The sequence below is a fragment of the Corythoichthys intestinalis genome, chromosome 13 (genome assembly GCF_030265065.1).
Source record: "Corythoichthys intestinalis isolate RoL2023-P3 chromosome 13, ASM3026506v1, whole genome shotgun sequence".
NCBI lineage: Eukaryota > Metazoa > Chordata > Actinopteri > Syngnathiformes > Syngnathidae > Corythoichthys > Corythoichthys intestinalis.
In genome coordinates, this window is record NC_080407.1 from 28,068,079 (window position 1) to 28,093,224 (window position 25,146).

General features: G+C 40.7%; 1 protein-coding gene and 1 long non-coding RNA gene across 3 annotated transcripts in view; both read left to right on the forward strand.

The window, feature by feature from the left end:
- Window positions 1–7,060: 7,060 nt before the first annotated feature.
- Window positions 7,061–25,146, forward strand: part of LOC130927909 (zinc finger protein 771-like) — a 36,166-nt gene continuing 18,080 nt past the window's right edge. For both annotated transcript variants that reach the window (XR_009066542.1, XM_057854027.1), the window contains exon 1: window positions 7,061–7,562. Coding sequence is in view for 1 of the 2 variants with exons in the window: in XM_057854027.1 (XP_057710010.1) it covers window positions 7,556–7,562 (7 nt within the window). In the remaining variant the exon portion in view is untranslated. The remainder of the gene's footprint in view (window positions 7,563–25,146) is intronic.
- LOC130927917 (uncharacterized) lies at window positions 18,500–19,193 on the forward strand. The gene is made up of 2 exons (XR_009066551.1): window positions 18,500–18,834; window positions 19,041–19,193. It is a non-coding gene; the product is annotated as an uncharacterized LOC130927917 (long non-coding RNA).

Sequence of the window (25,146 nt, forward strand, 5' to 3'; positions counted from 1 at the left end):
TCCTGTCTCTTCTAACTCTCATGATTCTTTGTGCAAAACATATTTGTAGTAATAGTTTATGCAAGTAATATAAAGTAGTACTGGGTATTAAAGTAAACAAGAAATTGGATTCTATGACTATATGTAATTTAAAGAGGAAAATTTAGACTGCATTTTGTACTGCTACTTCACTAGGCCGAGTACGTATTACACCATTTATAAACTATACATATTGACAAATGAAAATAGGTCAAGGAATGAAGTTGTCCGGATAGTGTAATAGTGTGCAATATTAAATGCCTTCACTGTCAACTGCTGCTACTTCACTTCAATTATTTGTACTGCCTGAACATAGGACTACCTCCTACATATTTTATATATTTTTTTAGATTTTATACTTTATTCTTGAAAGCCACTTTAGAGATTTTTTTTTTCCTGTCCTGCACTGTAAAGGGAGATTTCATTGCACAACCGTATAATGACAATAAAGGGCTATTCTATCCTATTCTAATGAATGAAAAGCAAATCAAATGGGAAAAATACTTCATTTATCTAAGAGATAAATTGCTATCCAGGAATCAATTGAAACAAGCGAGGAATCTGAGTGTATGACACAATCTGAATGTTCTAAAGTGAAAGAACGTGCTCTCCTCTCCGATGAGGGACCACGTGACAGATACATTGCGGAGCGAAAGGATGACGTGTAAGAACGGCGCGCGCACCCGGCATTTGATGCAGAGGGTCGCGGGTTCGACGCTGCCCCGCAGCGCGCGCGTTTCGACCGATCCGTCAAACGCGATGCGGGAAATGGCGGGCCGCCGCGCGACTTTTCCGCCGCTACGGCGTGTGCGGGGGAAGCTCAAAGATTGGGCCCCCATCCTTTGCGCAGGACGCGAACCGCGACGCTTCCACTCGGCAGGCAAGGACGGTAACCACTGCGCCAATAAGCCCGAGCCAACGGTACAGCCGTTAGCGTCCTTACATGAAGGAATCGGCAGGGAGGTTTCCATTCTCAACAACGGACCTGCGTGTACCCGTTACACTCACTCCCCGAAACCTGCCGATCCGGGTCACGGCACCATTGTAACTGGTGTGTCAGCGCCGCCCCGCGTTCTGCTCCCACCAGGCCGGGACGCAAACCTGCGCGCCGCGACGCTTCCACTCGGCAGGCAAGGACGGTAACCACTGCGCCAATGAGCTCGAGCCAACTGCACAGTCATTAGCGTCCTTACATGAAGGAATCGGCAGGGAGGTTTCCACGCTCTGCAACGGACCTGCGTGTACCCGTTACACAAGCAACACGTCACTTCCACTCATTAATATTCATGACATTAACTACTGTTGCTAAGTGGGGACAAGCCACCGTTTGTCCCTAATAGGAAATGAATGGAAATCGTGTACGAAGGAGATTTTTACAGAGCTAAACCTACCAATTCTCTCCGAAAATGATGTACCTGGTGCCAAATTGACTGGCAAAGATGTGGAAGAACATAAAAATGTTCAGTCAAAGAGATGGTTTTAGTGTCGAAGGCTGAAAAAGACGAAAAAAACGAGCCGACTTAAGCATTTTAAGCGACTTTAGCTTTTTTATCGACGCGACTGACAATGACATTCTCCTGTTTCAACAAGCTACCCTCTACCATCAGCCCTGTCTTTCTTATATATCCTTTGATTGTCCTACATCTCTTACCGTTCTTGGGGGTAATTTAGTTAGCTTTGTGTAGCGATCGCAAATGCTACTCAGTGACAGCCAACGAACACTTTTAATTTTTTCATTGATAATAGGCATGTGCCGGTATGAGATTTTGACGGTACGATAACCGTGAGCAAAAATACCGCGGTTTCACGGTATCACGGTATTGCAATTATAGCTCCCAAAATTTTTGAGATGTATGGGTTATAAAAAAAAAAAAAAAAAAACTTTTTTCCATTGAACAGTATATTTTTTTTCAGACCATAGTTGCAAATTGGAACATGAATATATTGTTAAAATAAATAATCAATAAAAAAATACAGTGATACCTCGGCTCACGAACGCTTAAGCTCACGAACTTTTCGCCTCAAGAACATTAAATTCGCGAGCATATAGTCTCTGCTGGCGAACTAGTTTTCGGCGGACGAACCAAGCCACGCGGTCGGACAGCGCCACGAGAAGCTGACGCACGCTCACGGCGTCCCAGTTCGTCCCCTCCCTCTCGTTGAGTGCGGACGTGGTTTGTGTTTGATAGACATTTTGGACCATATTGAGTGTACTTTTGCTATTATGGGACCGAAAAAGAGTTACATACAGTCCTTATGGAAGGTGACTCGTGTTACCAATTCGCCCTCGACTGGTAATTGGCGGTGCTTTCAGCTTCCCACCGTCGTGAGAAGTGGACCGGCGAGTCACGTTGGCTCGTTGTCGTCGGTTGTCTTCGGTTCGCCCGATTTCCTCTCCAGAAAGGAGGCGGCGTGCATACAAACACCCAGAGGCGTCGGATGGCTTTTTGTGGGCACTTTTATTAACAACCAAAAGCATGTGGGGGGCACAGCAGTGGAGTCTATGCTAACTGCGCACTTTGCCGGTAACACTCTCCTTCCAAACAGTAACTCCCTCCCTCCTCCTCCCACTCCTCCCACTCCCATACCATCGCAAAGGTAAATAAAACAACTTTATTATACAGTACAGTTTATTTCTTTAATTATAATACAATAGCACACTTATTATACATAAAATAAGGTATATTTTTGTGTAGTTTTAAGGCTTATTTAGTAGAAAATTATGTTTTATGGGGACCTGGGAACGGATTATTCTCATTTTAATGGTTTCTTATGGGAAATAAATGTTCGGAAGACGAACTTTTCGCCTCACGCACACTTTCTGGGAACCAATTATGTTCGTGAGCTGAGGTATCACTGTATTTGAAATAAAATTAAAATAAATATAACTTATAGACTATACTCACAACCACAGCTCAAGTTGCACAAGATTACAGCAAGAACAAAATAATTTCTATAAAGTAAAAACAATTCTGAATAAAATTTTAAAAAATTTATACTGCATGACTTTTTTTTAAGGTGGAAAAGCTTAAGTGAAGTTTCGCCATTTTCAGCCACTGTGTCAACTCTAGTCTACATGATGTCATGCCTTTGTGTTAAAAAGAACATAAGGAATTCATAAGTTAGGTAAAAATGTATAAGTTAGTTAAAATGTCAATATTGTTGTGGAAAGGTTTCATTCTAGAAAAAAAAAAAACACATTGGGAGTGAGACCTCACCTTGATCCAGCGAACGTGGATTTATGCTTAGGGCAAGATCATTGTTCGCAATTAGCAATCTTTGATGCTATCACTTTTTACCCCTTCATACAAGCGAATCAAGCTTGTTTTCTCACTCTGCGGCTGTAACACTCAACGAAGTTGCTCTCCCAGCTGAGCCTAGGCTAACATTCATCTTTGTAAGCTTTTACTTTGTTTGTATATTGAATTTGAAAGGACAATGTGTGTTTTGTTTTTGGCGAACTTTTTCCATGGTGCTAATCTGTGGAAGCTACTCACGTGGAAAAATCTAATTGTACAACATTTTAAATGTATTCATTTTGTATATTAAACTTACCACGATTTGAGAGCTCAATAAATTGAAGAACAGTACGCCTCATGTTTGGAGTAATTGTTTTTGGGTTAGCTGGCTGTGTAGCCGATAGCATCACTCACACACAGCAACAAACGGGAGGGGGTGAGCGCTGCTGCGCCAAGCCGCTTCTGGCTGCATTTTTGACACAAGAAAAATAGCGAATACCGTCCTACGGTCTGACGGAAAATTTTAGTGGTTTTGAAACCGCGACGTTTTCACACCACGGTAAACCGTGAAACCCGTAACCGGCACATGCCTAATTGATAACACATCTTAATCCTATGATTTATTTACACTTCCCCCTTACTTATATATATATATAACAGAAACGGAAACAGTGGCAGTCAGATGCCATTGTAATTCTTTTCAGGTCATTCATTGTCAGACAGAAGCAGTACGGCACAACGTTACGCTAAAAAAATAAGTTAAAATATAAAAATGGCTTACCTCTTTGTCCTCTGAAAGACCCTGCCAACCCAACATAATGTTTACTGCATATGAAATGTGAATGGATTCACTGAGCTGGTGTTAAAAGTCCGCACAAGTTGATTAGGTCTTCACATTTTTTCCTCCCAAGTTTTTGTTTCCGGAAACGTATGAAGAAAACATCCTTCATGTGTCGTAATGTCTAGAGTCGTTTCTACAAGTTCCAAAAAAGCAACGCGTGATCGGCATGTTCGTTTTTTAAAAAAGATTACCGGCAAAAAGTAGCACAAATTACGTTGTGTCAATGCGAGGGCGGGTCTATAATGTCCCACTTCGGCTTTACTTCCGCTTTACGATGCAACGTCACGGTCTAAAAATAGCCTGCATGCGTGTAATCGTTGCCAGAAGTATAAGATCCTAACAGGAACTATACCTATTAACTTGGTTCTGCCATGTGACGCGAATATTGCACATTGTTGGATAAGATTGTTTATGTATGTTTATGTATGCGGTGCCCTTCCAAACCTTTGCCCACTTGTTGTGTAGTTTGTACTGTTATACGTTAAAGGTATCATTTACTATGCTAACCGTTTATTTTGTCTTGCATTTAAGAATGCTTTAGCTGTGCCTTTCAAACTTAGCTGTTATTGATATTTTGTGACTTGATTGTACTTGATAAAACATCATATTAAGTCATCTTGAATCCTATTCTTGGTAAGTACAGCATTTGTGTCCGAATACTGCATTTTATAAATATATATATACATAATGATGTTAATACAAAGGACAAGACAGTTTCCCACTTTGGCAAGGTACTTTTAATGTTGCCAAATTGTCAGTTAAAACATCACAAACTACCAATTACCACTAACTTAAGTGGAGCACAGCAGAACCAACACGTCTTTAGCTGTGTCATGCTGTAGACCAACACAGGTCAAATGGTACCACATAATGGGGCAGTTCTCATTAGTGACGGGATCTGTTGTTCACTTGAGTAAACGAATCCATTCCGGTTCGTTCAATAAAAAGATTCGTTCAAACAAATCGTTCAACGAATCGTTCGCCCCCCTCATCTCCCTCCCCGTCCAAACAAATCGTTCGGTTACTGAACGGGAAGTGACGTTGCCGAACGAATCACCAAAGACCGCTTCGCAGTATAACTGAACGGGAAGTGACATTGCTTGGTCCCTCCCTCTCTTGCACACAGGCACCACTCGTCGTAGTTTCAGAAATGAGTGACAGGCGGTATCATTCTGCTTTCACAGACAGCCTCGTCTCCCTCCTGCTGCAAAAGCGAGGGAGAACTTTCGCGTCGTCTGTCCTAGTTCTATGGGCTCAAAGTCATGGCTCGTGCTTGCATTTCGATTTAGGACACGGTTAAACATTTTCCTTTTGTGGGGGGAGTGGGGGTTTGGGATCGGGGGCACACGGACTTTTTTTTAGCATGATCTTGATCACATATGCTACCAGCCAACGCAGCATGCTTGCTGTCACGAAAATAAAAATAAATCGAAAGTTTAATTTCTAAATATGGAACGACCAACACATCATATTTACCTCTCGCTCTGTTGTATTTTTGTTTTTATGCTCATCACTATTATTTTAGGTCACTATTGTTAAAACTGAAGTGTAAATAGCGAGTTGTCAAATGTGCTGCTCCGAAATAAAAACAATACTACATTTTGATATTCGACAGTTTAATTGCAAATCAGTATTAAGATGATCGTATTGAATTTTTGCACTGGTATTAACAAATAAAATAACCCGGTCAGCTCCCCTGTCGCCCCCTCATCTCAGATTGTCAAATGCTGACGAGAAATAATTGTTTGCTCTTTACGATGTTGCCTTTCTACTCTCATTAGTCTGTTAAGAAAAATGTAGACATATTGCGACATCTCCCGTGTCCGCGTGCGTTGTTTTTGAGTAGCACATGATGGACGGATGGACATAATTTGTCAAATCAACACCCGACACGCTGACACGAAAAAAAAATAAAATAAAACAGTCGGAAAAAATTGACATGTATATACAGTTTCATTGCAAATCAGTATTATGGTGATAATACTAAATATTTTTTCTGTGCGCATATGAGGTAAATAACGCTGCCATGAAGCCTCCATATAGTGACAGTTCTCTGCCCCCTTCACTGCCGTGAGTGCCGTCACGCGACCGCAGCTCACTTTTGCTTGCCTCGTAGCTATCCGTGTTTTTTTTAAATTTATTTTTAGCTACCCGTGTTTTAACTACTGGAAATTTGATAGTATGTTGTAAGTCATAGAGTAGTACACTAAACCATGCTCGCTAGATTTGTGTGGTGTTTTGTCTGTTTGAGCAGCATTTGATAGGCTCCACGTTAACAAATATGTGACAAAGTAATTTCCTTTCATTTTATGACTCGTTCACCGCATAGTCATTACTGGAAAGTCAAGTTAGCAGCAAGCTAGGTCAGGCACCGGAGGACCGAATCACTGAACGGGAAGTGACAAAACTCATTCTTTCCCCCCCTGCCTGCACGCTGGCTGCTTATTGGCCACACGTGGAAATGAGTGACAGACGCCTTGATTCTGTTTCCGCTCCCTCCCCTGCCCGCGATGAGGCTGGCGTCTGATTGGTCGTGTGCGATGTCAGAAGACGCTGCCGCTTGCTCAACGCCCTCCCACGCAGCGAACAAGCGCCACCAACTTCATAGAACGAATCAGTGCAGATGGTGATTAGTTCGGTCTCGTTCACCCAAACAATTCTTTCAAAAAGACCGAATCGTTCGCGACGGATACAACACTAGTTCTCATTATCACACGCAACCATGTCATCTTTGGTCTCCAGACCACGGCAGTGGCACCATAACTGACAAATACCGAGCTCCTGCTACTTTCTCAAGCTTCTCCACATAAGGGGTCTTGTCGTTCTTCTTGCTTTTTTCATTTTGATGTGACATTCGCGTGACTGCTTACCCGCAAAATTGTCAACAAAACAAACGTGACTGCGGGGGATGTAGTCCTGGTCACTGGGATACACGAAAGATGGCGGCTCGGGTGCTGGTGATGACGTAGGTGACAACAACCGATTGAAGCAAAACCAAACGTTTACCTTTTTAGTGGAACTGTTTTATTTACTGCTACCATCGATGACCATTATTAAATGTTGCCCATCCCCTCAAAAGTAGCATTCCTGTTTCACGCTGGACGATGAAAAGTACGAAAACAAAAAAAAAGCGGTGTAGTCTGTCGTGCGCATCATGCGTCATGACGTAGAGGATGTGAGTGGCTGTAGTTGCTGTCCGATTGCTTTGGAAAAGTGGTGCTGTGAAAACAATCCACTATTTGCCGAACGACCTAATGTAATCGACTGAAAGGTGGCAGATATTTTCGGCCACGCCAAGGATCCGTTCAATCTCGCTTCTGCTTCGAGTCGTTTGGGTGCACGTGGAAACTTCGAGGCCTGCTAAGGTTAGCCTAGCCTAGTTTGGCCGCTAACAAAGAGGACGGACAACGCGCCTGGGATCAACACGTCGCCGAGCAAGCAAACATCAAGTCCCAAAATGTCAGGTGAGTAAGTTGACTTATGACTCAATTGTCTCGCAAATACAATACATTACAATTTTAATGTTTTAAGACACAAAATGTATGATTAGTGCTGTCGCGCAGCATACCATTTATGGTTTTCTATCTTTGCTGTTTTTGTTTTTGATCATCACTTACTAATTTGAATGTAATGTAAAGCACTTGAATTAAATTATTGTCATTTAACAATTCTACATATTTACTAATCGAAAAATGGAGAAACGACCTTTCAGTAACAGCCGATAATAGTTGCTGGATAATAGGGAATGGGACGTTGTTTGGATACGCCTCCATGCTGGTAATATCCTTTACTTCCGGTCCGGCAGACTCAACGGGGATTGTAACGTGTGGTAGTGCTAAGCTAATTCCTTCAGTGTATTAGAAAGAAAATATGGATGTGTATCGTTGTGTTACTTGGTGCAACAGCGTCTCCTACAACAAAAAACAAGGGCGAGGAAAACTGGACTCACGTTTCACCGTGTTCCTGCATGGAGGATTAAATATCAGATCACGAAGGCACGACGGATGGCTTGGGTCACAGCGGTTCGTCGGAAAAGCATTTCTTTTGATCATATTTCTGCTGGAATGAGTGTGTTCCCGTCATCTCTACTCTTGTAAGTTGAACGATTTATCCACTGTTTTGGTTTCAATGCGTTTTTTTTTTCTAAACCGTTGTGTAAATCTGCCTCGGTAGCAATGCTCACCGCTGTCTGTTCACCTACCTGTTGTGTTCCTAGGTAAACCTGCATATGAAATGCTGACAACACATCCCGATTGGTCACTGTCTCTCTTCTTGGGTAATTCTGAGGTCAAACGCACCACATCGGAGCGTTATGAGAGGTTGGAAAGGCGAAGAGTGCACGCTGAAACCTGTGTTTGCTGTGCTCTTACAAACATGAGCCCAAGTGATGTTGTGAAAAGTCAATAAAATCTGAATACCAAAACATGACTTGAACAAGTTCTTGACAAACTGTAACTGCTTATTGTTTACTTCAGCTCTTCATAATAAACAGGTGTAATAATTACAAAGTCAGGTGATTTAATATTGTTATTCTATTTGGAATATGCATTGACAATGTTTGGACAGTGTTGTAGACAAGACCTGGGACTGATAAGTTGCAATAAATTTATTTCAAGTAATGCATATTCTCCAATACAATATTTAAACTGACAGTTTAAAATCTTTAAATTAGTGCAAACAAGGCCCACCCTCTGACGGGGGCAGCAAATATTATATAATAAATTATAAGTAATATACAAATACAAGATTACAATAAACGTGTATTTGTCAAAGCAGTTAAAAAAAACTGTTCACTGGCCTTGGTAAATTGCCAGACAGAATAAATATGTGCTTTAAAGTAATTGCATTTCCGTTTTAAGTATTGCAAGTTGTCCAACACAATATTTGAACTGACAGTTTAATATCCTTTCAGTGCATAACTGAACAGGGGGCAGCAAATATTATAATATATAATACATTATAAAAAGCTATATACTATAAAAATACAAGATCACAACAAAACCTGTCTTTTTCAAAGCGGTTAAAAAAACATTCAGTGGCCTTTGGTAAATAAATGTATAAATATGTACGTTACAGTTCTTGCATTTCTATTTTAGCTATTGCAACTTTTCCAACACTATTTGAATTGACAGACTAAAGCAGGGGTGTCCAAACGTTTTGCAAAGGGGGCCAGATTTGGTGTGGAAAAATGTGGGGGGCCGACCTTGGCAATATATTCAAGCAAATTTTAGCAAGCCATTCTGTGTGTCACATTTGCTATATTACTTTTTTCAATTAAATAATTTCTACAATCTCGCAAATAGCCTATGTGGCATTCTTTTTCGACTCTCGAGCTCTTGCGAAATACTGCTGCTGTGAAATTAAACTAGCTTTAAGTTGCTTCAATTACTCGCTACGTATCTTCCCTGTAATCTTGTCGTGCATGTCAACATGTCATGTTTGGTAATATCGCCTCACATTGAATTCTTTAAAACAGCGTCTGTCTCTTTGCAAATGACGCAGACATGGTTGTTGCGTATTTTAGTGAAGAAACCAATTAACCAATTGACCAATTTATTAAGTCTGTGTGCGGACCAGACGTTATTGATTTTATGACAGAGGCTGGGGGTCGGATGAAATTTGACCACGGGCCGCATTTGGCCCCCGGGCCGGACTTTGGAGATGTCTGGTCTAAAGTCTACATTAGTGCAAACAAGAATATATTATAAATTATAAATAATAATAGAATATATACAGTGCCTTGCAAAAGTGCCTTTCGTCACATTTCAGGCTTCAAACATAAAGATATAAAATTTTAATTTTTTGTCAATCAACAAGAAGTGGGACACAATCGTGAAGTGGAACAAAATTTATTGGATAATTTAAACTTTTTTAACAAATAAAAAACTGACAAGTGGGGCGTGCAATATTATTCGGCCCCCTTGCGTTAATACTTTGTAGCGCCACCTTTTGCTCCAATTACAGCTGCAAGTCGCTTGGGGTATGTTTCTATCAGTTTTGCACATCGAGAGACTGACATTCTTGCCCATTCTTCCTTGCAAAACAGCTCGAGCTCAGTGAGGTTGGATGGAGAGTTTGTGAACAGCAGTCTTCAGCTCTTTCCACAGATTCTCGATTGGATTCAGGTCTGGACTTTGACTTGGCCATTCTAACGCCTGGATACGTTTATTTTTGAACCATTTAATTGTAGATTTGGCTTTATGTTTTGGATCATTGTCCTGTTGGAAGATAAATCTCCGTCCCAGTCTCAGGTCTTGTGCAGATACCAACAGGTTTTCTTCCAGAATGTTCCTGTATTTGGCTGCATCCATCTTCTCGTCAATTTTAACCATCTTCCCTGTGCCTGCTGAAGAAAAGCAGGCCCAAACCATGATGCTGCCACCACCATGTTTGACAGTGGGGATGGTGTGTTCAGGGTGATGAGCTGTGTTGCTTTTACGCCAAACATATCGTTTTGTATTGTGGCCAAAAAGTTCAATTTTGGTTTCATCTGACCAGAGCACCTTCTTCCACATGTTTGGTGTGTCTCCCAGGTGGCTTGTGGCAAACTTTAAACGAGACTTTTTATTGATATCTTTGAGAAATGGCTTTCTTCTTGCCACTCTTCCATAAAGGCCAGATTTGTGCAGTGTACGACTGATTGTTGTCCTATGGACAGACTCTCCCACCTCAGTTGCAGATCTCTGCAGTTCATCCAGAGTGATCATGGGCCTCTTGGCTGCATCTCTGATCAGTTTTCTTTTTGTTTGAGAAGAAAGTTTGGAAGGACGGCCGGGTCTTGGTATATTTGCAGTGGTCTGATGCTCCTTCCATTTCAATATGATGGCTTGCACAGTGCTCCTTGAGATGTTTAAAGCTTGGGAAATCTTTATAGTCTCTATAAACGACTTGATTACACATAGGTGGATTCTATTTATCATCATCGGTCATTTAGGACAACATTGGATCATTCAGAGATCCTCACTGAACTTCTGGAGTGATTTTGCTGCACTGAAAGTAAAGGGGCCGAATAATATTGCACGCCCCACTTTTCAGTTTATTATTTGTTAAAAAAGTTTAAATTATCCAATAAATGTTGTTCCACTTCACGATTGTGTCCCACTTGTTGTTGATTTTTGACAAAAAAATTAAATTTCATATCCTTATGTTTGAAGCCTGAAATGTGGCGAAAGGTTGCAAGATTCAAGGGGGCCGAATACTTTTGCAAGGCACTGTAAATTCAACATTACGATGAAAAGTGTCTGTCAAAGTGGTTAAAAAAATAAATAAAAATAATAAAACAATTCACTGGCCTTAGTTGAATAGCCAAACAGAATAAATATGTGCATTAAAGTTCTTGCATTTTCGCAAGTTAAAAGCCCACAGTCTATTGACAAGAAGGGCAGACCCAGATGGCGTCTGCTGCAGGGGCTTGTTTGAGTCCGACACAAGACAAATGGAACCACTCAACAAATTTTGTTGTTAAACAATCCAAGAAGAGAGATGGTGACCAATCGGGATGTGTTGTCAGCATTTCATAGGCAGGTTTACCTAGGAACACAACAAATGTAGGTGAGCATTGCTAACGAGGCAGATTTACACAACGGTAAAAAAAAAAGCGTGTATTGTAACCAAAACAGTGGATAAATCGTTCAATTTCGCAGAGTAGAACTGACGGGAACACACTCTCATTCCAGCAGAAATATGATCAAAACAAATGCTTTTCCGACGAACCGCCGCAACCCAAGCCATCCGTCGTGCCTTCGTGATCTGATATATGGTCCTCCATGCAGGAAAACGGTGAAAAGTGAGTCCAGTTTTCCTCGCCCTTTTTTTGTCGTGGGAGACGCTGTTGCACCCGGTAACACAACAATACACACCCATATTTTCTTTCGAATACATGACCGAAGGAATTAGTTTAGCACTACCACACGTTACAATCCCCGTTGAGTCTGCCGGAACGGAAGTAAAGGATATTACCAGTATGGAGGCGTATCCAAACAATGACGTAGTACTGTTACGCATTAACGTAACAGGCAAGCCGTTAATGCGGATCCAAAACACAGACCAGGAGATCAGAGAGCGAATTTAGTATTTAATGAGTACAACAAAGGGAGCACGCTAAGTAACGCGAGTAAGAAAATACAACTGAGAGAGCACGCTAGAAAACGCGAGTAAGAAAATACAACTGAGAGAGCACGCTAGAAAACGCGAGTAAGAAAATACAACTGAGAGAGCACGCTAGAAAACGCGAGTAAGAAAATACAACTGAGAGAGCACGCCAAAATGGCGTGAATATAGCAGTACAAAATTACAATTACAAAATCCCCAAAAAAACACAAAAGTAAATGAGATTAAACCAGAACACGATCGAAGAATGTCGGGAAGCACCAAGGGTGACGATGAGCACACAGCGGTAAGCAAAGCAGGTAACAAGCAAATGCAATAGTCCGACACTCGCAGACGGTGACAGGAGTCCTTAAATAATGAGCGCTCCTAATGCGCCACAGGTGTGCGGCCACGGCCCCGCCCATCCAGCTGAATCAGATGCTGGAAAGAAAAAACAACTGAGAAGGCATACAGATATGACAAGTACGTCCCATTCCCTATAGACCCTACCCACGTGACGTCACAACTCCTTCCTCCTGACTGGTGCCGCCCAATTGTCCGTCAACATATCATGTTTACCTGTTACGGCTACGTACATTCCTCCTATTTACGACGGGTTTTTCTGCTCGTTAACATTAATAATCAAAATGGTGAAGGCGTGTGTGGCGGTCGGTTGCAATAACAGAGAAGATAGACGGAGAGACTTGAAGTTCTACCGGATTCCGAGAGACCCGGAGAGAAGAGAGCGAGATGGGCTGCTGCAATTCGACGAGAAAACTGGGCTCCAAACGATTACCACAGACTATGTAGTAGTCATTTTATATCTGGTAAGATGCATTTAATATATATTTAGAGTGTTTTGGGCTGACAACCACAATTAAGATCATTGCTAGGCTAATCGCCGACAACATACACGTATGTATGTAGTGAGAGTGCTATCGCTAAACCATATAAACATTAAAAGCCCTAACTCCATTGACAAACGACATGAAAACCATTAGACTTGACAGTGGATGTTAGCAATAACAAAAGATTTTGAATTGAACATTTCGTAACTCACCTTTCCAAGCACAAGATAGATTCCTGCCGAATTTTCGTGGACGAGGACCTGTTTCACCCAACCAGCAACGAAGTATTTATAAGCCTCCAAGCTCTTAAAGTTTTTCAAACTTTCGTGAGAATGGGCTGATTTTGTGTGGACAAGATAGTTGTACATATCAGGGTAGCTAGCAGATGTCAGGCAAATACGGCGGAGACAGCGGGTCGAAAAACATCGATTTAGGCATCAATTATGGATCTGGCGAATGGATAAACTGAAGCTTTTCCACATAACGCCTTTTATGCAACGCATCAAGTGAGTTTACGGCATCCGAAAGCACCGGGTCTTCCATGAAATGCATTATAAATTGCTCGATCAATTGAGACCATTGATAATACAGACACAAAATGACGGACAAGGGGGCGGAACCATACAGCGAGCACGTGATTTTGTGACGTCGGTGGGTAGGGTCTATAGTAGCTTGAAAAAATAATGAATTAGTTCAAAATGCACCTTACTTTTATGTTGGAGTTCTGGGAACGCGTGTGTGCGTACCGCTGAGCTCCCGAGTGACGAGTGGTCAAGGTGAAAATATTATTTTTTTGTGTGAATAAATGTGCATAAGTGGAAGCTTCTCCCCTTTTTGGTACTTTTATGCACGTATCCTACCTACCACGCATTACAATGTACAACACATGGATTACACTTGATTCCAGGATTTGTTCCCGTCAAACTGTTGGCTTGTACTGTATGTAAAGCATACGACAGCTCTGGACACTAACAATCTACATAATTATTTTTTTATTGTTATTATTTTTTTTAATGTTTTGTACATTAGTTCCAAAATGGTTCAAAAATCCTCTGAGGCTAAACCAAACTACTATTTCAGTATCAAGTTAACATATAACAGTAAACAAATATAAAAAAATAACAGTAAATAAAAAACTCCAGTCCCCATTCTATATCAGCTGCTTTAAACTACATTCAATTAATTTAATGTTGTGAATCAACTGTTACAGTTGTTAAAATTGCTCCCGTTATTCCATAATTTCCCTTCTGTCTTCTTTTGTCAAAGTTTTAAAATGATTTCATCATTTAAAGATAGATTCAAGAAAAGATTCTGCCGATTTAGGTGTATTTTAGATAAAAAGTTAATTAGGTTCAACAGAGCCTTCTAGAGAGGTCTACTACTTTAAGATGGCGGCTGTTTACTTAGGCCGGAAAATCTGTCATTTCGCCTCTCTGTTCAATAATACATGTTCTAACACTGACGTCGTCTGTCATTTTGCATCTAGTTCTACATATAGTATATGATATTTTACTGTAGCCGTATGTTTGTAGCAACTAGCAACTGGGCGTTGTTTGTAGCGGTTGTCAGCCGCAGTCAGGTATGATTGTTTTTTTATCTAGCGGCATGAGTTGAACTTGATATTTACTCTCGGTCCGTTCCTCATTGCATCCCAAATACCGCGCTGACTGTGTTTTACTTCCGCTTTACCTGGTATAATTCAATAATCGGAATTTGGATATTTGTGAATCGTTCTCGAATCTTCCACGGCCGAATCGCGAATAATCTAAGAATCGGAAATTTCGCACGCCCCTAATAATTATACTGGGATAAGTTTGAAAACGCAATATCTTACCTTGAAGATCTGCCAACAAAAACCGGAGTTCTCAACAGCATACACTCTCTGCTCCGTTATCATTGAGACGCACTTGCAGCGAGTACATCACCAGTTTTGCCCAATTCTTCTCTTATTAGGAACTGTATTTCCTGTTCTCATTTTGCCTTTGCTGCTCGTCTTGTGAACGACCGACAGTGCTGTCCTGCTCTTCACTTTTCCGATCTGGTTCAAATTGAAAGGGCAGAACCGACGACATGTTGGGGTAGCTAAGAGTGACACGCTGGTAACAAGAATGGCGACCTATCACTTAAAATAATTTTACAAATTGTATTAAAACGAAAACATTAAGAGGGGTTTTAATATCAAATTATTATAACTCATACGAATATTTATCTTTTAAGAATTACTTGTCTTAAAGATGGAAGATCACTTTAAAGCAGACATGTCCAAAATCTGGCCCGGGGGCCAAATGCGGCCCGTGGTCAAATTTCATCTGGCCTCCAGCTTCTGTCATAAAATCAATAATGTCTGGCCCACACACAGACGTAATAAATTGGTCAACAGTACTGCTACCAGCATATGAAGTAGCTTACACACTAAATGCTGCTCCTCATTTACCCACTAAAAGGCAGGAGCACTCCAAGCAACATTACCCCATGTGACCCTTCCAATTTTCTAAAATGGCGAACATCAACAAAAAAAAGAAAGTTGACTGCGACGGCCGACGCTTCAACGATAGGTGGAAATTGGACTATTTCTTCACTAAAATACGCAACAACTGCGTCTGCCTCATTTGCAAAGAGACAGTCGCTTTTTTAAAAGAGTTCAATATGAGGCGATATTACCAAACAAGACACGCTGACATGTACAAAAAGATTACAGGGAAGATACGTAGTGAGAAATTGAAGCAACTTGAAGCTAGCTTAATTTCACAGCAACAGTATTTCGCAAGAGCCTGAGAGTCGAAAGAGAATGCCACAAAGGCTAGTTGCGAGATTGTTGAATTTATTAATTTAAAAAAATAATAAAGCAAATGTGACACAACATGGCTAGCTAAAATTTGCTTAAATATATTTTTCTATGTTAAGGACATCAGCCAAGGTCGGCCCCCCACATTTTTACCACACCAAATCTGGCCCCCTTTGCAAAAAGTTTGGACACCCCTGCTTTAAAGAAATGAATACAAACGTGGTGATCAGTAAATGTTACTTATATAGAGCAAGTGCAGGGAAATATATATGGAATCGGTCCATTCTGAGGGGAAAAATATGGAATCTTGAGAAACAAACAAAGAAATAACAATCAAAATAACAATCAAAACACATGTCTAGTATTTAGTAGCAGCCCCTCTGGTTTTTTGACAGCTTACAGTCTCTGAGGCATGGACTTGATGAATATTCTTCATCAATTTGGTGCAAACTCTCTTTGATTGCAGTTGCCAGATCATACTTGCAGGTCGGAGCCTTGCTGTGGACCATTTTTTTTTTTTCAATCTCCACCGCAGGTTTTCAATAGGTTTGAGATCTGGGCTATTTGCAGGCCATGACATTGACTAGATGAATCTTTCTCCAAGGAATGCTTTAACAGTTTTAGCTCTGTGGCATGATGCATTGGACAAGGTGATGATGCTGGAACTTTGGTTTGGTGCTGTTCCAGTGAGATTTACAAAGATGATTGTCTGAAGAAAACATAAAAATTCCCTCAGTCCTTGGTGATATGGGGCTGCATGTCAGGCATAGGCACCGGGGAGATGGCTGTGGTTAAATCTTCAATTGAAAATATGTCATTTTCCAAGATGACAATGCATCATGCCACAGATGCAGTCTCTTCCGAGACTGGTGATTCCATGCTTTTTGCTAGGGGTTGTATTTGCATGTTATTTGGCAGTGTGAACCTGTACAACAGGTCTGGCTGCGGGTAACGAAGAAACGTTCATCTGTTTCGAACTGCAGGGTTCCAAAAAAGTACACAAATCCTCTCGGGCTTAAATAAACTACTATTTCAGAATCAAATAACCATTCAAAACGGTAAATAAGAAACCCAAGTCTTTAGTTTGTATCAACAGAATTGTAGCATTTTGCAGAAATGTATTATTTTTTTATCCAATCGAAAGTTCACTCAGGTATACATGAAAGACACTGTGTACTACTACTTCAATACAAATGGCTCATAAAAGTGCGTTTCTGCTTTTTAAGTTGTGTAAACATGAACATGTAAACATTAATGGGTTTCCCTGAGATACAAATAATTGAAAAAAAAAAGTCATTTTGCATCCAAACCTCAACCATATGCAGGATAGGTCAAGTGTTTTTAGCTACTGAGAAAATTCCATGTCCTTGTATAATAACAGAAATTGATCAAGATTCTGCGTGTGTATGTAGCAGATGGCTAAAGTTACCCAGCTGGGCAGCGACACCCATATTTAGCTGCATTGTCTGTAACAACAAAACGTCTTTTTTGCGATGTTCCATTCATTTACAGCACCGCTTAGCAGTAGAGATGTCTCGATCCGATATCTGGATAGGATCGGACGCCGATATGAGCAAAAAAATCGGAGCGGCCGACACGGAAAAATTCCGATCCAGACTTTCGATCCAGTTTTTTTTTTTAAAGTCCGGTCCGGGTTTTCCAGTGCACCCACTTACATAATCCATTCCAGTTTTTGCTTTGGTTTCCCTAATATCCGGTCCGCATTTTACGCACACCTTTAACACACTACATTACCGTCTCCCAATTGACTGAGAGACTATCGGTAAAAATGTCAGCTGTGTGGGATTATTTCACTTTAAAGGATGACAAAGACGAAGAGGCAGAGTGCAACATATGCCACAATAAAGTCAAGCGTGGTGGTAAAGCTGTAAGAAGTGTTAATACAACCAAACTAATCAAGCATTTATCGAAATACCACCACAAACAATACAAGGAGTATGAGGAGTATATGAGGAGTATAAGGAGAAAACCGAAGACAGAAAGAAAGGTCATACGCAACGAACACTGGCAGAAACTTTTGCTATGCGTGACAAACTGACACTTGACAGTCCCAAAGCCCAGGGAAGAGTCATTGCCGAAGGAATCATTCTGGATGACGAGCCATTATCTCTCGTGAGTAAAGTGGGATTTAGACGCATCGGGCAGACTTTTTTCAAAAAATATATATTCCAGTGTTTCCCACCAATGAACAAGACTGTGGCGGGCCGCCACAGTCTCGTTTGCCCCCCCCAAAAAAAGATAATAATCAGATGCGTCAGTCAGCTGATTGCACAGCTGTAGCCCACTCCACTCTACTACTCGCGCGAGCGAGAGCACGCGCGTGCGTGCACACACACAGACACACGCGCCAACAGGTCGCGCTCATAGACGGGACTACTAGCCTGGTACACCAGACTCATAGCTGTGCTATGCAGGCATGAAAATCGCTCACCTTTCGGCGAAATTCGCCGTGTTGAAGTAAAAAAGGGCGACCTACGTGAATTGCGTAGATCCGAGGAGAAATTCTTTTTTTTGGGGGGGGGTCGGGAGGTTTTATTCAATTATTATTATTATTATCATCATGTGATTAAAGAGGAACTGAAGACCTTTCCGGATTTTGGTGTAATTTTATGAATATAAACTTGGGACAAGTTCCTCAAAACAACCATGATATTATCAACACGTAATTGTAAGGATAATTTGCGTTTTTTTATTTTTTTTGCACTCCGTTAATGGTCCCTTCGCAAACCCGGAAGTGTGACGTAGGCAACAGAAGACTACCCACAGCTAACATAGCAGCAACAACGATGTCAGTGATATTTCCACCAAAGGTAACCATTCAGGATCGCTCTTTCGTGACGCTACCGATGGCAAAGGCTCCCAGGAAAGATGAACTACAATTAATCCCTACATGTTTGAACCTGAGGCGTCAGATGACGGCGATTTACTTGACACAGCAGATGGCGTCATGATGCCAATTGACAGCTCGACACTTCACGAACGGGAGAGTGAGTGGTAAGTCCAGCATCGTGATTTTTTTTATTAGAATGCGATTACATGGTTGTATATTTTTCCATGCTCTACACATAGCTAAAACTGGATATTAGGTAATGGGACAGCTCCTACCGATCTAAATATGGTAAAGCTAGCCCAAATGTGGCTAAATGAATGAAATGTTATTGATATTTCAAAATAAATGACAAAACCATTTTATTTTCCAGGTGTTGCTGTAAACCATCAAGTAATTACCCTTCCAAGAGTATGCCTGTGTCATCAGGAGATCCCAGACGTGAGAGCCAAACTTGCAGAGGCTGAAGCACTGACAGGGGCATGAATTTCATTAAAAAAAATAAAACCATAAATTGTTAACAACATTGACACATTTTGTTGACTGTTTAATGTATTCTATTGTTATATAAAATATTGTAATTATATTACATTCTGAAAAAATATTCAATAGGCCGCAATAATGATACCAGGTTTATGTTGAATCAGCATTAGCTTTCGTTGTCAGATTGTGACACAACATGTTATACCAAGCACACAACGGCACACATCAAAGAGCATAATTTCAGTAAGCAACACAAAGTTAGGATAGCAACGGACTAGCGGAACATTGAAAAATGATAACGGCAGTGGGAAATATGTATTTACTCTTTTCTGTAGCATGAAGTGTTCTCTATACAAAGATAATGCATTATCATTAAAATATGAAGGTAACTTGATTTTTCTTTTATAAAATGTGTACTGTATATATGACTAGTTTATGATTTCATGTCATCAAAATTTGCTACATTTATTTCTCCTAAATCATCGTCATCTGATGTCGCAGACGGAAGAAATTCAGCATCTGGCAGGCCTCATAGGATCTCTTCAGTCGTCATCGCTGGACACCGCATCACTTCGGTCATCATATGACTCGACCCACTCTCTCTTGATTTTGGGAAACTGGGTGGCAACTGACTTGCAACGCTTTTTTCATCGTGTTGAGGGTTTCCGCCACTTAATTTTTTATGTTTGGCTTCCTGGAGGGAAAAAAAAATCACAGCAGCATGAAAATATTGGATGAATCCTAATTTTAATTTAATAATAATTTCTTGGTGATCAAATAATGCCCCAGTCATACCAGCAACTATTTGATGCTATTGTTCCCTCTTCAAATAGGCAGACCTTGATGTTGAAATATGAAAAAACGAGCCAAGGACCTATTTGGTGCTGGGGACATTTGAATTTACATAACACCTATTGATATAGTAATAAAATCACATGAGTAGACGACATGTCAGCCAACCTATCTACTTACGACAGGCCAACAGCAAAAAAATAAATAAAAAATGTCGCACTTCAACAAACTGGCAGTAGGAGTCTCCCTCGTTTATATAAAAAAAAAAAAAGCCATTAATGTTCTACTTACGTCTTTGGAAAACCAAGGTTGCATTGTTGTAGGTTTTCAAAGCTGTCGTGGCTGAAATGATGAAAACAATGAGCCGATTGGGGACCTGTATGCATGCTAACAAAAACGGTCCAAACCTTTGCAGGAGAAGTTTTTTTGGGACCACTCCTAGAGTCTCGAATCTTCCTGTGAGTAATTCATATCGCTACACATCGAGATGGCATGACGAATCCCGCGAGTAAAACCCAGAAAATGTTTGCAATATATGGCGAGGATAGCGTGGTGCTATATTTCCGTGTTCAGAGTGGTGGCGAGGCTTCCTGGAAGTTACGTCACGAGGTAGGGGTCGGCAGGACGGCGCGTCCCTCGTTGCTATGGTGTTGCTATGGCCATAACTCAAAAACTACGCGGTCAATTATTATTATTTTTTTTTTAAGTGACTTTTTGAGAGAGCGAATGACGCATTTAATACAATTCAACTGAGTAAAACACTTAAGAGCGAAATCTGAAAACCTCTTCAGTTCCCCTTTAACTTAGTACGTAAACTGAGCACTTAAGAAATCGGTTCTTTAAAAAAGTGACACTTGGACAATCAGCAAATCCTTCTAGATGCTTCGCTGACGAGAACCAATCATATGCCCAATCTGCGTTCCATTATTCCAAACGCGCGCACTCCTTACGTGTACATAGAGTGCTCGGAGAGCCTTTGGTTGCATTGCAAACCTGCGAAAACAAAAAGCAGGCCTTATCCACACCGGGGCAGACCATAGCGCAGCATACACACTTGCCTGTATTTGCCAGCAGATTGAATTTGGTGAGTAATGGTTTCAATCGTTTTCATATTTTGCGATATAAAAAAGTTACTGCCATTCGTTGCAGCTTGCGTTGAACACTGCCAGAGCTAGCCAAATCTCCCATGAAAAAAAAATAGCTCCCGTTAAATTGGCGTCAAGCTTGTGTATTTAGCAGTAATATAAACGAAGAAACACACTGTTGAGTCAAATTAAGCGGCATGCTCTCGGATGGAGGGGGGCGCCTCGTATCGCTCCCGTCGTCCGCCTGAGACGCGTTATTTTCGGCTGGGACTTGAGCTGACGGCCGGTGAGTGGTGGGAATGACTCTTGCTTCTTAAAGCTTTTCAGAAACACAGGGATCCCTCGTTTTTCGCGGTTAATGGGGACCAGAACCCGCCGCAATAAGTGAAAACCGTGAGGTAGCGCCCCCCCCATTTTTTTTGTGCGTGTTCAATGTATATATTCAGATTTTACATTGCAAAAAAGATACATATATATAAGACATGTTTTTTTATCTTTTTTCCCCAAAGTATCATTTATAATAAGAAAATGCTTGGCTTTATTAAATGCTTCATAGTGAGTCTACTCAAACCCTCTCAGGCTTTGTTAAACGGTGATTGACACATGTGCAAAGTTTTTCTTTTTATATATATATTTTTTGTTTGAAGCAACTTATTTGATTGAATAATACAGACACAAATGTCCTATGGCCCAAACGCAAAACAACATTACTTCAATGGAAAAATTTGTTTCAATGAAGAAAAATAGTTTTCAAATGCTTTTTTTGTCTCAAATTTATTTTTGCAATCAAAAACAATTTTTTTTATTGAAGTGACTATTTTGGGATTAAAAGTATATACTGTATTTTGATTGAAGCAACTTTGTTTTTGAAAGAAGTAACTTTGTTTTTTGATTGAATAATAAAAACACAAATCTACCTCCATCGTTATTGAGAGAGAAAGAAATTAAGAAAGCTTTAAAACTAAAAGCCACCAGGGAGTCTGTTTTAAAAAAAAAAAAAAAAATTTTTAAATTTATTTAAAAAAAAAAAATTATATTTCATTACTTAGACATGCCTCGTAAGGAAAGGAGATTGAGGGATAAAAAAAGGAGTTGGATGAGGCTGCTAAAGGCAGTGGATACCTCACCAGCTGGGTGAATAGCAGACCTGGTAAGAACAAGTTTGCAAGGATAGTCGGGTATTAAATACAATTATAAACACAATTACAATGTTATTTTTCTATAAGATTTTATGTCATTGCTTTATTGATCATTAGGTGCTAGAGTTGTTAAGTATGGATAATAATGAAATAATAGTTTTGAGAAAACTGCTGTTGGTGGCTCAGTGACCATCTGATGTGGTTTGTTCTCAGATGAATAAGTTGAGGAAGGAAGTTTTGATGCAGAGGTTGAAGGAAGAAAAGAGGCAGACTGACTGAGTCACAGCCAGAAAGTGTTGATGACAGTTTTGATTTCTATTCACTGTTTCTATGTCACAGTCGCAGCCAATTATTATCTAAAGCTGGTTAAAATTGAAGTTATGTTGTTTTAAGGTGTATTAAATACTTGTTCATGTGCCCCTTTTGATCTACGAGCACCCGCCCCTCCACAGGTCTCTGCACGGCCCTGCTGAAACACAGTGTGGGTCGACACAGCTCAATATTTTGTTGGGGTGTACAGTGTACTGGAACATATTTCCTCCACACCCTTCTGACCTTTTTAACCCCTGAGCCATTTTCATGCCTGGCTATGAGAGTATGAGTCTGGCCACCATTCAGCAGAAAAAAAATTCCAGGGCGGAGCCAGCCACAGCAAATAGACAGCTGAGCGGACCAATCAGCGACGGGCTGACGTGATGTCGGTAAAGTGACAAGAAACTAGCGAGAGACATTTCAACATATTCAACATGGCTAGTGCGAGACAGACTGTTGGTTTTAGCGATTCGATGTGTTTTTGGTCATGTAAAACCGAATTTACCGCGAATTGGAACATATTGCCGCTGAGTCTGGTGTACCAGGCTACGGGACTACTGTCTGCTGCATTCTGCTGCATTTGGCGCGATTCGGCGACACCACATACAGCAATTTATATTACATTCAGTGGTCTCAAAATGCCCTAAAGAGATACACCAGGCTTGAAAATGTAGACACACACACACACCCTACCCCGAGGGTCAGAGACCCTCCCACCACAGTCTCCTAAAATCCTGTGGGAAACACTGTATTCATATATTTATACTAAAACGATGTATGTATGTATGTACTTTTCCAGCGTTATTTCGCTGTGTAAATGCATTTATAATGATAAAAATATGTAGAGTATTTAAACATTGAGAAATCTTGCGTTTTTTTCTGCCAACTCGAGGAGATTAAAATACAGAGCCTTGCAAAAGTATTCGGCCCCCTTGAATCTTGCAACCTTTCGCCACATTTCAGGCTTCAAACATAAAGATATGAAATTAAATTTTTTTGTCAAGAATCAACAACAAGTGGGACACAATCATGAAGTGGAACAACATTTATTGGATAATTTAAACTTTTTTAACAAATAAAAAACTGAAAAGTGGGGCGTGCAATATTATTCGGCCCCCTTGCGTTAATACTTTGTAGCGCCACCTTTTGCTCCAATTACAGCTGCAAGTCGCTTGGGGTATGTTTCTATCAGTTTTGCACATCGAGAGACTGACATTCTTGCCCATTCTTCCTTGCAAAACAGCTCGAGCTCAGTGAGGTTGGATGGAGAGTGTTTGTCAACAGCAGTCTTCAGCTCTTTCCACAGATTCTCGATTGGATTCAGGTCTGGACTTTGACTTGGCCATTCTAACACCTGGATACGTTTATTTTTTAACCATTCCATTGTAGATTTGGCTTTATGTTTTGGATCATTGTCCTGTTGGAAGATAAATCTCAGTCCCAGTCTCAGGTCTTGTGCAGATACCAACAGGTTTTCTTCCAGAATGTGCCTGTATTTGGCTGCATCCACCTTCCCGTCAATTTTAACCATCTTCCCTGTCCCTGCTGAAGAAAAGCAGGCCCAAACCATGATGCTACCACCACCATGTTTGACAGTGGGGATGGTGTGTTCAGGGTGATGAGCTGTGTTGCTTTTACGCCAAACATATCGTTTTGCATTGTGGCCAAAAAGTTCAATTTTGGTTTCATCTGACCAGAGCACCTTCTTCCACATGTTTGGTGTGTCTCCCAGGTGGCTTGTGGCAAACTTTAAACGAGACTTTTTATGGATATCTTTGAGAAATGGCTTTCTTCTTGCCACTCTTCCATAAAGGCCAGATTTGTGCAGTGTACGACTGATTGTTGTCCTATGGACAGACTCTCCCACCTCAGCTGTAGATCTCTGCAGTTCATCCAGAGTGATCATGGGCCTCTTGGCTGCATCTCTGCTCAGTTTTCTCCTTGTTTGAGAAGAAAGTTTGGAAGGACGGCCGGGTCTTGGTAGATTTGCTGTGGTCTGATGCTCCTTCCATTTCAATATGATGGCTTGCACAGTGCTCCTTGAGATGTTTAAAGCTTGGGAAATCTTTTTGTATCCAAATCCGGCTTTAAACTTCTCCACAACAGTATCTCGGACCTGCCTGGTGTGTTCCTTGGTTTTCATAATGCTCTCTGCACTTTAAACAGAACCCTGAGACTATCACAGAGCAGGTGCATTTATACGGAGACTTGATTACACACAGGTGGATTCTATTTATCATCATCGGTCATTTAGGACAACATTGAATCATTCAGAAAGCCTCACTGAACTTCTGGAGTGAGTTTGCTGCACTGAAAGTAAAGGGGCCGAATAATATTGCACGCCCCACTTTTCAGTTTTTTATTTGTTAAAAAAGTTTAAATTATCCAATAAATGTTGTTCCACTTCACGATTGTGTCCCACTTGTTGTTGATTCTTGACCAAAAAATTAAATTTCATATCTTTATGTTTGAAGCCTGAAATGTGGCGAAATGTTGCAAGATTCAAGGGGGCGGAATACCTTTGCAAGGCACTGTAAATGTCAAATCCACTATCCACCTTTTAGAACACACATGCAATGTAAAATATATAAATGCTTATTGAATATCCATCTTACAGTCTTGTTTAACTGGGAGAATTTGTTACAAAAGGCTATAATTTGTTATGTTA